General features: G+C 43.6%; 1 protein-coding gene across 4 annotated transcripts in view; it reads right to left on the minus strand.

Moving 5' to 3' along the window:
* Positions 1-4,933: 4,933 nt before the first annotated feature.
* The window catches only part of LOC147108825 (transcription factor MafB-like), a 388,751-nt gene continuing 379,847 nt past the window's right edge, over positions 4,934-13,837 (minus strand). For all 4 annotated transcript variants that reach the window (XM_086005711.1, XM_086005709.1, XM_086005713.1 and 1 more), the window contains one exon: positions 4,934-4,952. In XM_086005711.1, the coding sequence (XP_085861837.1) occupies positions 4,949-4,952 (4 nt within the window). In that variant the 3' untranslated portion in view covers positions 4,934-4,948. The remainder of the gene's footprint in view (positions 4,953-13,837) is intronic.

Consider the following 13,837-nt stretch of genomic DNA (forward strand, 5'->3'; position numbering starts at 1 on the left):
TGTAAGAATTTTGTATGTTTCAATGAGATCACTTCTCATTCTTCTAAACTCTAGAGAATATAGTCCTAGTCTACTCAATCTCTCCTCACAGGACAATCCCCTCATCCCAGGCACCAGTCTGGTGAACCTTCATTGCACTCCCTCTATGGCAAGTATATCCTTCCTCAGGTAAGGAGACCAAAACTGTACACAATACTCCAGGTGTGGTCTCACCAGGGCCCTATATAATTGCTGCAAGACGTCTTTATGCTTATATTTCTAAACTTTATTGTCATTGTGAGGAGGGAAAGAGACCAGAAAAGCTGAGCCTTGTTTTAATTATGATAGTGCCACATGTGATTGATGCAAGGTCTCCACAACGCTAGGTATTTTTGCAACAGGAATGATGGCTTTGCAACGTGGGATGAGAGGTTTTACTTATGAAGAGATACGAGAGAAACAGGGACTCTTTTACAGTAAAGGTTAATTGGAGATCTGATAACGTGTACAAGATTATAAAGAGTTTTGATTATGGTATTTCCACTGGTCGGTAAGAGGGCATAAATTTAAGATCATCACCAACAGAATAAAGGGAGAGGTTAGGAGAATTTATTTTTAAACATAAGAGGGTTGTTAGAACATGGAAAACCCTACCAGAAAGAGTGAATGTAACAGAATTCCTAATAGCTTTTAAAAAAAAAGTGGATAAATATTTAAACATTTAAGAGGGTATAGGAATATGGCAAAGTACCGGGACAGGTGCCATGGGCCAAATGGCGTCTTCTGTGCTGTAAAGTTCAGTGGTTCTATGTGAACGATATTATCATAAGAACACAAGAACATAAGAAGTAGGAGCAGGAGTAGGCCATACGGCCCCTTGGGCCTGCTCCGCCATTCAATAGGATCATGGCTGATCCGAACCTAGACTCACGTCCACTTCCCTGCCCGCTCCCCATATCCCCTAATTCCCATATCAGCCAGGAAACTGTCTATCTCCGTTTTAAATTTATTTAACGTCGCAGCTTCCACAGCTCTCTGAGGTAGCAAATTCCATAGATTTACTACCCTCTGAGTGAAGAAGTTTCTCCTCATCTCAGTTTTGAAAGGGCAGCCCCTTATTCTAAGATTATGCCCCCTAGTTCTAGTCTCACCCATCAGTGGAAACATCCTCCCCGCATCCACCCAATCAAGCCCCCTCACAATCTTATATGTTTTGATAAGATCGCCTCTCATTCTTCTGAACTCCAATGAGTAGAGGCCCAACCTACTCAACCTTTCCTCATAAGTCAACCCCCTCATGTCGCATGTTTGTAAACAGAAGCAAAAATTATTTTGCGACAGTTTTATGGGAATAGGATTTCACCTTTAATTAATCTGTCCTATGAAAATAAATAGGCAAGGAGACTCAGCATTCCTTCTCCCTCTCCAGGACCACCATTTTGGACCTCCTGCGCCCATCATCCTGCAGCCTCACTTTAATTCCTATTGTTCCGGATCTCAATTAAGGAACTTCCAATCTTTCCCTCATAGCCTGACCTTTCTTCCCTTATGACTGTTTTTATATATTATTGAAGCCTAGGTGAATGGCCAAGGTGATGGAACACATCAATGTTAATGGTTAGATAATGCCAAGATTGTGTTTTAACAGCCTGTAGACTGTAGGAAAAGAAGATTGGTGGGAATGGTCATAGTCGAGCACAAGAGTCTCAATTTTGAATTGTTACAATGATACAAAAATATATCAGATCTCAGAGGAAGATGCAGGGCTATGAGGAGAGCGGGACTGTGGGAATAGTGTGGATTGTTCTAAAAAAAAGAACCAGCACCAATACGATGGGCTGAATGACCTCCCTTTATGCTGTAAACTTGTATCATTCTTGAACCTATAGTTGCATTGTGCAAAAGCAAATTTGTTGGAAAAAAAAACCTTTAGTTGTGAGATAAATAAAGATCATTTAAAATTAATGTCACTTATTCACCATCAAACATCCAGGAGCTTTCTTGTGTCATTCGGTTCAAGATTTTGGTATTGCTCCTTGTCAATTAGAGAAGATCTCTTTTAAAAATTACCTAGTCCGAATGCTGGCATCTATTTTGTTTTCATGTTTTGTAAACAGTGATAGCTGATGACATCTTTGCTGGAACAGCTTGTAATTCCATTCTTTATTGTATATTAGTAGAAAGAGGCAGCAGTATTTGCAGGAATATATACTCCTTATTCTGTACTGGTACACAATTCTAGTGTTATAAGGAATAATGGGGCAATGCATTACTTCTTCCACACTGGAAATAGTCAGAGTTATCTGGAGTGAAAGACACTCCTTATTCTGTACTGGTATAAGTCCCAGAGTTATCAGCTATGTAATCTACTACTTATTAACTCCCAGCTTTTTCAGGAGCATAACTCCTCTTTATTCTGTACCAGTATACACAGTCTCGGGTTTATCTGGAGCGTAACATACTCCCTATTCTGTACTGGTACTTGTCCCAGGGTTATCAGGAATGTAATATACTCATTATTCTGTACTGGTACTTGTCCCAGGGTTATCAGGAATGTAATATACTCATTATTCTGTAATGTACCATTATCTAGAGTGAAGGAATAATATACATTGCATTCCATTGAAAGACACCTAGACATTTGCACTTAAAGTATTCTGTGCTTATTGCTATTGAAAGTAAAACAGTGTGGGAAAAGTAATTTTCATGCTCACTCTTTTAGTGTAGCTGAGAATACTTTTGAAAGCCAAGCGATCCTTGGCTTTACAAATAGGGACAGAGTACAAAAGCAAAGATTTTCAGTGGCTGGACATAGCGGGCAGTGTGCCTGAGATGATCCGATAAGCACTGACTGCATGCCATACCTCACCTCCGGTATGGAGCTCAGCAAAATGAAACATAATGGGGACGATTTTAACCCGACTCGTTCAGCAGAAAGCTGGCAGGTGGGCAGTTACAATCGCCCTGGCTCTTCTTACCTGTCCGAAAGCTGCCCTGATCACAACATCTGCAATTTTAACCAGCTCTCCTGAGCAGGCAGCAAGGACGCCAACAGGGTCCTTCTTTACACATGTATGTTGCAGCCCAGTGACATCATCGAGACCCGGTTGTAATTTTAACTCGGGCCTGAGCGGGGAATCCACCTGGAGTTAAAATGTGCGTCAGCCCTCTCAGGCCGAGCAGTTCTTACAGCAGAATCAGACTATACTGTTCAGCGAGGCACTGAAGTAACACTCAAATTAAAATAAACCCATCTGAAAATCTCCAACGGTCTTGAAATTATGTTGTGTGGATATTAGCATAACGTGTCAGTGTGCAAATCCATTGACTGCTATTTTAACAGAGGGTTTGTCCTGTTAAAATAAATAAATGATTGGTCCAATTAAAATAGCAGTCAAAGGAATTTCATACGAGTGCCTTAAGTAGTAAGTAAGTATTTGTAGAGTGTAATTTCATGGCTGTAGGATTTTAGGTGCAATTGCAAGCCCTGAGAACTGGTTTAGATTTCTGTCTAGAATCGCTGTGATTCAGCTCAGCCTCCCTTCAGATTCTGATTGTAAAATATCACCATCGTCCCATTTCCGCCCCTTCCCACTACAGGGTAGCTATAGTGGGAGAATGTGGTGAGTGACCCAACAGCTTGAACAAAAGGATCAAAGGGTGGATTCCCACAAAGTGAGTTCCCAATCTTAGCCACACTGACTAAGGGATTCGGCTGGCGAATGTGTATTCATCGCAAAAGGCACCCAGATCGAGGAAAAGGAGGAGCAGAGGTGTTGGGTGCAAGTGATAGGGGCCTTTGGAAAAACCTGGTGAGAAATAGGTTAGGCCTCAGTTGGAGTAGTGTGTCCAAGTCTGGGCATCACACTTTAGGAAGGATGTCACGATCTTGGAGAGGGTGCAGAGGAGATTTACTAGAATGGTACAAGGGCTGAGGGACTTCAGTAATGTGGAGAGAGTAGAGAAGGTGGGATTCTCCTTAGAGCAGAGAAGGTTAAGGGGGATTTAATAGAGGTGTTCAAAATTATGAGCACTTTGATAGAGTAAATAAGGAGAAGCTGTTTCCATTGACTGGAGGGTCAGTAGCCAGAGGACACAGATTTAAAATGTAATTGGCAAAAGAACCAGAGGGGAGATGAGAATATTTTTTACGCACCAAGTTATGATGATCTGGAATGCAACAACTTGTATTTATATAGCCACCTTTAACGTAGTAAAATGTCCCAAGGCCTTTCACAGGAGCGTTATCAAACAAACTTTGACGCCGAGCCGCATATGGAGATATTAGGGTACTTGGTCAAAGGGGTAGGTTTTAAGGAGCGTCTTAAAGGCGAAAAGAGAGGTAGAGAGGCGAAGAGGTTTAGGGAGGGAATTTCAGAGCTTAGGGCCTAGGCAGCTGAAGGCACGGCCGCCAATGGTGGAGCAATTAAAATCAGGGATGCTCGAGGCCAGAATTAGAGGAGCACAGATATCTCGGAGTGTTTTGGGGTTGAAGGAGATTACAGAGATAGAGCCATGGAGGGATTTGAAAACAAGGATGAGAATTTTAAAACCAATTGCCTGAAAGGGTGGTGGAAGCAGATTCAGTGGTAACTTTCAAAAGGGAATTGGATGTGTACTTGAAGGGGAAACATTTGCAGAGCTATGGGACTAATTGGATAGTTCTTTTAAAGAACCAGCACAGGCATGATGGGCTGAATGGCCTCCCTCTGTGCTGTGTGATTCTATGAAATTGGTTAACATTGTTCTGTTTCAGTATGTTAGTCCCAAAGTCAGCTGTTTCATTTGTCAAAGAGCAATCTCGTGACTAATTTTTATAATTTCCTGTGCACACCTATGCTTCTGAAAAAAGCTCTTGTACATTGATATATATATAAAAGAAAACATCAAAGATTGCATTGCAAAAAAAATGTCTGAATCTAAAAGTAATTTACCTGCTTTGTTGAGCTTCTTTTTAACTTGTCTTCAATTAGCTAGAGAAATGAGAGGGGAGAATTATTAGAGGATTAGGCAGTGAGCAACACTGAAATGGATGTGATGGGACATATATGTTAGTAATACCCGCAAACACACAGCAAGATCACAGATGACGAGATATCAATTAGCATGACCTATTAATTCCCAAGTTGTAATTCTCTCTGAGCTGTCTCTCAACAGACTTCAAGTAACTTTTATCAACATGAGCATGACAGTAACAGACCTGAAGGTCAGTAGCAAATCTGCACCTGGACCTACAGCAAGGCATCAGCCTTGGATCACTCTTGTCTCTGAGTCAGAAGGTCGTGGGTTCAAGTCTTGCTCCAGAGGCTTGAGCACAAAATCTAAGCTGACACTCCAGTGCAGTACTGAGGGAGTGCTGCACTGTCAGAGGTGCCGTCTTTCAGATGAGTCGTTAAACCGAGGCCCCGTCTGCTCTCTCAGATGGATGTAAAAGATCCCATGGTACGATTTCGAAGACCAGGGGAATTATCCTTGGTGTACTTGTTCACCCTTTAACCAACATCACTAAAACAGATGATCTGGTCATTATCACATTGCTGTTTGTGGGAGCTTGCGGCCCCAGAGAGTTCAATCACAGATTACAGTCTAAAGCAGAAGGCAAGGTAGAACTCAACAAGATGACACCAACAGATTACAACACCGTTTACAGCGAATGACCGGAAGAACCCTCATGGAAATTCAAGCTCTAAGAATTTAGTGCTGCAGCAGGCACCACCAGTACCAGTATGGCAGTGTAAAGACTGTTGCCAGGAACAGAAGCGAAAAGAAAAATATCCCGCATCTAACTGCACGTGAACTACAAAACACATTTTGCCTTGCAATAATATGCTAAGAACTAGTAGAAGTCAAGGATAAGACCGCAAGGGGTATGGGCAATGAACAGGAACTAGAGATCACCAAGTCAGCAATGCTACTGGTAGAAGGGAAACACAACCAGATTTCAGGTCCTATGGATATTAACAGCAGAACAATTAAATTCAATTGATCAATACGATCACAACTAAGCAATTGGGAGACCTGAACAAATATTACCTTGACGAGACACATCAGGTTCTCGCAATAAAGCCACATCAATGCCTTTTGGGATGCTGCAAGGTTAATTTAGTAAACCCACAGAATGGTAAAAAAGAAAAAACGCACAGAACTTGTAGCCATAGTAGACAATAGCTACATACCTCTCTTTGGAAGCAAAGCCGTGCAATAGATGGAACTAGTTGAGGTCCAGTGTTAAATTATACTCATCATGGCCGAAAGCAGGTGGTGAGGTGCAGCACAAGAGGATGACACTAAGAAGTAAGTACTGCTTTAGCTACCACCACCACCACCTTAATACAGCCAGAAGCAAGACCGATAAAGTCACTATCCTACATCAATTCAGCAAGGATATTCAAATATCTTCCAAGGAGCAGGCTGTCGAGAGGGAAAATAGCATTTGTATCTGAATTTTGAGGTGACATCTGCCCATGAAAGTACTTTATGTGTTAAAAAGCTCATTCAAGGAGGAATTTGAAAGGCTAACTAAGTTGAAGATGAAGAGCAGGATTTTCATTGGGCCTTGGAGGCGTGTGGGGGGTTAAAATCTCGAAATCGGGGGGCCCCGACCCCATCCCAACACCAACCCGCCTCCATGCCAGTTTCAAAGGAGGCGGGTAGCTGACCTGTGCTGGGACCCGCCTCCCCGAGGCGGGAAAGGGATTCGTGCCAATTAACTGCCTGTTAACAGGTAGTTAACAGGCAGTTTTTAGCCTAATACCTATTTTTATTGTTGAAGTGTGGGATTCCCGATGGCTCCAAACCACGCCAAGTTAGTGAGGTGGACCGTCGGGCTGAAGGGCTTGGAGGGTTCGAGATGTCCGGTGTTCAGGTGAGTGATGGGTGCATGAGTGCAGAGGTAAGTGTGTTTGGTGTGTGTAAAGTGTTTAAAGAATTTTATTCACCTTTACTTACCTTTACAGCCTTCCTTCCTTCAGGTCTCGGGAGTCCCTCATCTCACCGGCACAGAAAGCAGAATGGCCGCGAGCTGTCAAAAGTTGCAGCATTCAGCTTTCTGTTCTGGAGAGATCTCTAAATCAGCCTGAGAAGAAGGAATTAACTTGGAGTACAGATTGTCAGTGTTTGACAGCTTCAAAGAGCTGTCAAATGCTGATATTTCATCTGTCAAAAGTTTTTGACAGATGAAATGTCAATCTGTGACGTCACCTGTTGCCGGGTGGCCCTTAATTGGCCTGCTGAGCCCGCTGGGTGGGCTCAACAAGGTCAATCAAGTGAAAATCACGTGGGTTGGCCACAACTCGATGGAGGTGGGACTACAACCCCAAAAGTTGTAGTCCCGCCTCCTACACGCCTCCTCAATGAAAAGCCAGCCCAAGAGCTCCAATGACCGGGGTGATACTTTGGATATTAAACCTGGTAACCTGGGAAAATGAGAATCTGCATAGACCCTAGAGTTATGAACAGACCTAAAGAGAAAGCACCATCCATATCATTGGCATCTCAATGCTCTCGCCGCCAGCCTTTCAGCTCATCCAGAACTCTGTAGCCTGTGCAAAGTCATACTCGCACGTCACCTGTGACCTATCTTACTTCACTGGCTCCCTGCCCTTAAGCACATCAAATTCAAAATTCTCATCCTCATTGTCAAATCCCTCTATGGCCTAATCACATCCTACAATCTTCTTCATCTCTACATCCAAGCTTGCAGCCCCATGCTCTGCCGACTCTGCCTATTGTGTATCTCCACCTTGCCCACTTTGCCTCCACCTCACCGTCAGTGCCAGCTCCTTCATCAACCACACCCCTGCATTCTGCAATTCTCGTCGTAAATATTTTTGCATTGCTACCTTTTCTACTTTCAAATACCTCCTCAATATTTACTCCTCTGATTATACCTTCAGCCACCTCCACTAATCTTTCTCTCCTACTTCCTGCTCGGTGACCATTGTTCCTCCTCTAAAGTACTTTGGGACATTTTGTAACATGCAATGAGCTATATAAATCCAGGACAAAGCAGTCGGCTTGATGGCACCCCATCCATCACCTTAAACATTCACTCCCTGCACCACCAGTGCACCATGGCTGCAGTGTGTGCCATCTACAAAATGTACTGCAGCAACTCGCCAAGGCTTCTTTGGCAGGACCTCCCAAACCCGCGAACTCTTCCACCTAGAAGGACAAGGGCAGCAGTCACATGGGAACACCACCACCTCCAAGTTCCCCTCCAAGTCACACACCATCCTGACTTAGAAGTATATCGCCAATCCTTCATCGTCGCTGGGTCAAAATCCTGGAACTCCCTCCCTAACAGCACTGTGGGAGTACCTTCACCACACGGACTGAAGCAGTTCAAGAAGGTGGCTCACCACCACCTTCTCAAGGGCAATTAGGGATGGGCAATAAATGCTGGCCTTGCCAGCAATGCCCAGATCCCATAAATGAATAAAAAAATATATATAAATGGAAGTTATTTTTGTATTCAGTGCATACTATTCACAAAGTATCACCAGATTGAAGCCAAAGGAAAGTATTCATTAAATATATTCAAGAAGGAATTAGATATATTTCTTAAGACTAAAGGGATCAAGGGATATGGGGAGAAAGCAGGGACAGGGTACTGAATTTGGATGATCAGCCATGATCTCATTAAATGGCGGAGCAGGCTCGAGGGGCCGAATGGCCTACTCCTGCTCCTATCTTCTTTCTGTTCAGTGCGTTGGATATAAAAAATGGACAGTGGTGTGTTGTTCTGGATGAAAGGAACTTCGTTCTTAGAATTTTTAATATTCAATTTGTAAGATACAGATGGTAGCATATGCCCTTGGTATATCTAAGATGCCAGGAAACCTTCAGCAAAGGCAGAATCAAAGCAATAGATGTACTGCCACAAGTGACAATTGCTGCAGATCACACTGGTATATGGTGATGGTGACACAGTTGAACAATCCACAAGCAGCTATGATAGTAAACATAGAAACATAGAAGATAGGAGCAGGAGTAGGCCATTCGGCCCTTCGAGCCTGCTCCGCCATTCATGGCTGATCATCCAATTCAGTACCCTGTCCCTGCCTTTTCCCCATATCCCTTGATCCCTTTAGCCTCAAGAAATATAGAAATAAACTCAGATCCCTTGTGGAAGGATTGTAATCTAAAACTCAACAAATATATGGTTACACCAAGGATCTAAGAAATTCCATTCACAGGATATCTCCTTACCAGATCCAGATAAAGCCTATCTAGTTTTGGAGAAGCCATCTCATGAGAATTCATTGGGTTTACTCCTTATCTCACTGAATATTTTACTGAAGCTCTGTAATGTGCATTAGCTACTAAAAAAACTAACACTTAAGGATATAGAATGGTGTTTGGTTACACATGCACTACACCGACCAAGCAATTGACCAAGTCAAGCTGCAAAGCATGTTAATACGATTTCAGATATATGATATGTGATTGTCTATCAGCCAGGATAACAGATGCAGCTGGCCGATGCCTTAATCCGAGCTTATTTACTCCATTGTTCCAAGAACGAGCTACAGGAATGGTCAAAGACAATTTATTTGACAAAAGACCTGTCTATATGCAGGGCCTTGACTATGAGCTAATGAATCAAAGCATAAAAGCATCCAGATTCAGTCTGGTCTTGAAAGATTGGTGAACAGAGCGAGGAAACAGCTCCAGATCCAGTTCTCCCATTCATTTATTTTCCAATGTGAACTCAGTACCCAGAATTGCATCCTATTTAATGGAGAACAAGCAATCGTCCCAAAGACATTGGGAAACGACATGATGCCATGTATCTCTCCGTCCCACATTGGAGTAGGAAGTTGTTTGAGAAGGGAGCACAAATGTGTCTCTACAGGCCATGGATGGATTCAGAGCTGCAATGTTACACTGAGTAATGTGATATTTGCGAACAATAGAAGATTCAGAAGGCGATGCTGATATATCATGAAGTATCTGATCACCCATGGTCAGAGGTTGGAATTGATTCTTTTTGGTTTGTTTGTGTCGATGGTAATGACTGATCACTATCAATTACCATTCATAGAATCATGGATGTCACAGCGCCGAAACAGTCCATTTAGCACAACACGTATGCACGGGTATTTTTCTGCACATGAGACACCCTAGTCTAATCCCACGCTCCTGCTCATTCCACATGCCTTTTCGTGTTCCTTTTCAGGCAACGTCTAATTCCTTTTTTGAGAGAATTGATGGACCTTGCTTCACTGACAATTTATGCCAGAGAATTCCACATCTACCACCCTCTGCCTAAAGATTTAGGGGAAGGAATTGAACATCACTGCGCCCGATTTTTGGAAGGAAAAAAAATATCAACATTTGGGGATAAATGTCAGATCGCAATCTCCTGTGCCCGATCTCCCCTGGAAGCCGGTGACTGCTGGGGATGCAGGGTGCCCACTCTTGCATAGGTGAATCAGGGTTCTAATGGCGGTTATAGGAACCATATGCAAAAATTAGTCATCCAATGGGTAGAGGTTGCGTTGCCCTTTTATTCCGGGTCTTCAGTGTCCTAACCAGTGGTCCTCAAAAGGAATCTCTGGCGGCGGCCCACAAAATGGTAATAAAACTTTTTCTTATAGTTTCATTTCTGTGGGCTTGCCACCTCCCCAGCCACCCACCCACCCCCCACCCCCACTCCACTCCACCCCACTCCACGTTGCCTATACACCCAACCCCCAGGACACACCTGCGGACTGGCTCAGTGCCAGAGCTGGCTGAAATTCCTATGACCCCCGATCGGCAAGCTGCCCGATTGGCGTCCACAGCTCGCCGGTTTGATTCAAATGAGGCCCCGATGTCGAATCTGTCTCCGGCCTCCGACCGACATCTTCGGGCACACATTCAAATCGCGCTGCCCATTTCACAGCGCAAGTTGAATATCTCTCCAAATTTGTTGCTAGCCTTCCCTTTAATTCTTTTTCTGATTATCTTAAATTGTGCCAACCTGTTACCAGCCAGTGGAAACAATCTAACACTGTCTTATCATAAACCATCGTAATCTTAAAGACCTTTATCATGTCACCCTTGAACCTTCTCAACTCCAGTGGAAAAAAGAAAATTCGAACTTCATAATAATTTAGTCCAGTCAAGCTGAACTTGTGAAGGGCAATGGATAATTTAATAAAAAGACGCAAGAGTGAAAGGATGCAGCAGAGTGAATTTCTATGTTAAAGCAGCTGACAGCTATCTTAGATATAGATCACTAGAAAATCACCAGATACAGGCTGAGCAATTACAAGTACCTTTACATATAGTCCTGGTGAGAGCTGGTTACAGTGCTCGAGGAAGCAAAAGATTTTGCAAATAAAGTGCCGCTGTTTGGAACACAGTGTTTGGCTTCTTCTTGTGTCGATATAAACATAGAAACATAGAAGATAGGAGCAGGAGTAGGCCATTCGGCCCCTCGAGCCGGCTCCGCCATTCAATTAGATCATGGCTGATCATCCAAACTCAGTACCCTGTCCCTGCCTTTTCCCCATATCCCTTGATCCCTTTAGCCTTAAGAAATATATCTAACTCCTTCTTGAATATATTTAATGAATTGGCCTCAACTGCCTTCTGTGGTAGAGAATTCCACAGGTTCACCACTCTCTGGGTGAAGAAATTCCTCCTCATCTCAGTCCTAAATGGCTTACCCCTTATCTTTAGACTGTGACCCCTGGTTCTGGACTCCCCCGCCATCAGGAACATCCTTCCTGCATCTAGTCTGTCTAGTCCTGATAAAGATCCAGGGAGGTAATACAAGTAGCAGTAGCAGGCTTTAGTGCTGCAGTAAGGCGAGGGACAGAGCCGGGACCCGGGACAGACCTTAGGGATAGCAACACACGGAGTATTTTAGCATCAGATGTAAACCAGGCCAAATATGACACACGCCAGTTCCCTGCTTACACTATACAACTCTAACGGTTCGGTTTGAGATTCAAGTTCAGATTGAGGCCAAACTCAACGCCAATCTTTCCACTAACTTATTCTTTGAGATCCTGCATTGCAAAACCCATGTTTTTCCTGTACCACAAAACCAATATCTTTGAGGGCCTATCCCACAAAACTGATGTTCCTTCTACAGTATATCTGCCTTCCTGTGACAGGTGACTCTTCCACACTATCATACAGACTCCTTCAACAGCAATGGAAATAACATGTGCACAGATCAAAGCTAGGAACGTGTAGATTACAAGAAAAATTCAATATAAGATCAATATTATTAATAATACTTGATACTTCTCACTGAATCACAAGACAGTAATGCAATCTTTGGGTTCAGATGATGAATACAAAGCAGTCAACCTTTGCTCTTATGATTGTGATGAAGCCCTTAGTTGGATCATGACCTTGTAAATTACCTATCTACTATCTTGTACATAACTTCCTAGCAGCATCCATACATAACTCACCAAGAGATATCTGATATTCGCTATAAAGTTAACTATGAACCCTTTATAACTTACTGAGAGTTCTGGATTCTCTTATACTCTGTAGAACTCAATTGAGAGATATCCTCGTTCCTGTATCCTCTGTATAACTCATTAAAAGGTATCCAATATTTTCTGTGTAATTAATTGAGTAGCAAATACTTCCCTTTTGCCCCTTCTATCATCCCTGTTGTCATTTAATCTCTCCTGCCTTCCACCCTATCATAGACCTTCCCTTTTGTTCTTTCCTCCCCTCCCCCTTTCCCTGCCACTGCACCGGCTTAAAAATCTGTTGCATCTCTAACTTTTTCCAGTTTTGACGAAAGGTCATCAACCTGAAACATTGGCCGCGATTTCACCTACCGAGGTGGGTCTGGTGTGGCCGGGGTCGGTGGTGGGGTGCGACCCCGCTGCTGGCTCCATCCCGCGCCGTGAAAAGATTTTACAATGGTTGGGCTTGTTAAGCCCGCCCAGCATGTTTCCCAGCCAATCGAACGAAGTGGGTCTGATGATGTCATTTGATGACGCGTCATCAGCCAGTTTCCTTAAAGGGACCATGCACAAATTGATTTTGACAGTTCTGCTGTCAGAGTTCTACAGCACTGAGGTGCTGCACACACTGACAAGCGATGCACAGAGGTACACGGCTGCACCCAGGCTGTCCCATGACACCCTCCATATGCTTATGGAGGGAGTCACAGCATGCAGAGAGGTCCTCTTCCCTTCCAATGGGTGGAAAAGACCTCCCCAGGAGATCAACGCAGATTGGTTGCACATTGCACAGAAGGACAGAAGCAGGGATGTCGTTAGGAGGACCAGGCTGCAGTGATGCAAACCTTTCAATGATCTCAGTAGATCACAAAATGTTATTGCAAAGACACATTCAATCTCATCCTGCTGTGCCACTCATCACATCCCCATCACTCTGCCTTCCCTACCCTACTCCTGCACATCCATACTCACACCAACTTACCTTGCACCTTCACCCATCCCTCTCTATCTACATTATCACTTCCCCATCTCACTAGCTACCCCTCACACTCACCCTCATCCTAGTCCAATCATACCAACTAACAACATACAAGGGTAGGCACTTGAGTGTTTTAGCCAATGTTCATGTGAAGTTTCTGTTAATGTTCTGTCAAACATTGAAATCTTTATTTTCAACACTTTGCATTCTTGGACAGATTTGTGTGCACCTTTGGAAGTGGCTTAGTGAGTTGCAGTGAATGGTGAGACATAACGGTACCCCCCGCAATGGCGATGAATGTGAAAGGAATGGCTTGCGCATTGTAGTGATGCTTTATGGTGTTGGTGTGGGGTGGTGCCAACCTGGCGCATCAGGTGGCAGCCAGAGTGTGCAGTGTCAAGTGAAGTAAATCTGGCCATGGTGAGGCCATCCCTGGATCCCAGGCAGCAATATG

This window comes from Somniosus microcephalus, chromosome 13, assembly GCF_052327205.1.
Source record: "Somniosus microcephalus isolate GS21.2 chromosome 13, FLI_Smic_1.0, whole genome shotgun sequence".
In the NCBI taxonomy this organism is placed as follows: domain Eukaryota; kingdom Metazoa; phylum Chordata; class Chondrichthyes; order Squaliformes; family Somniosidae; genus Somniosus; species Somniosus microcephalus.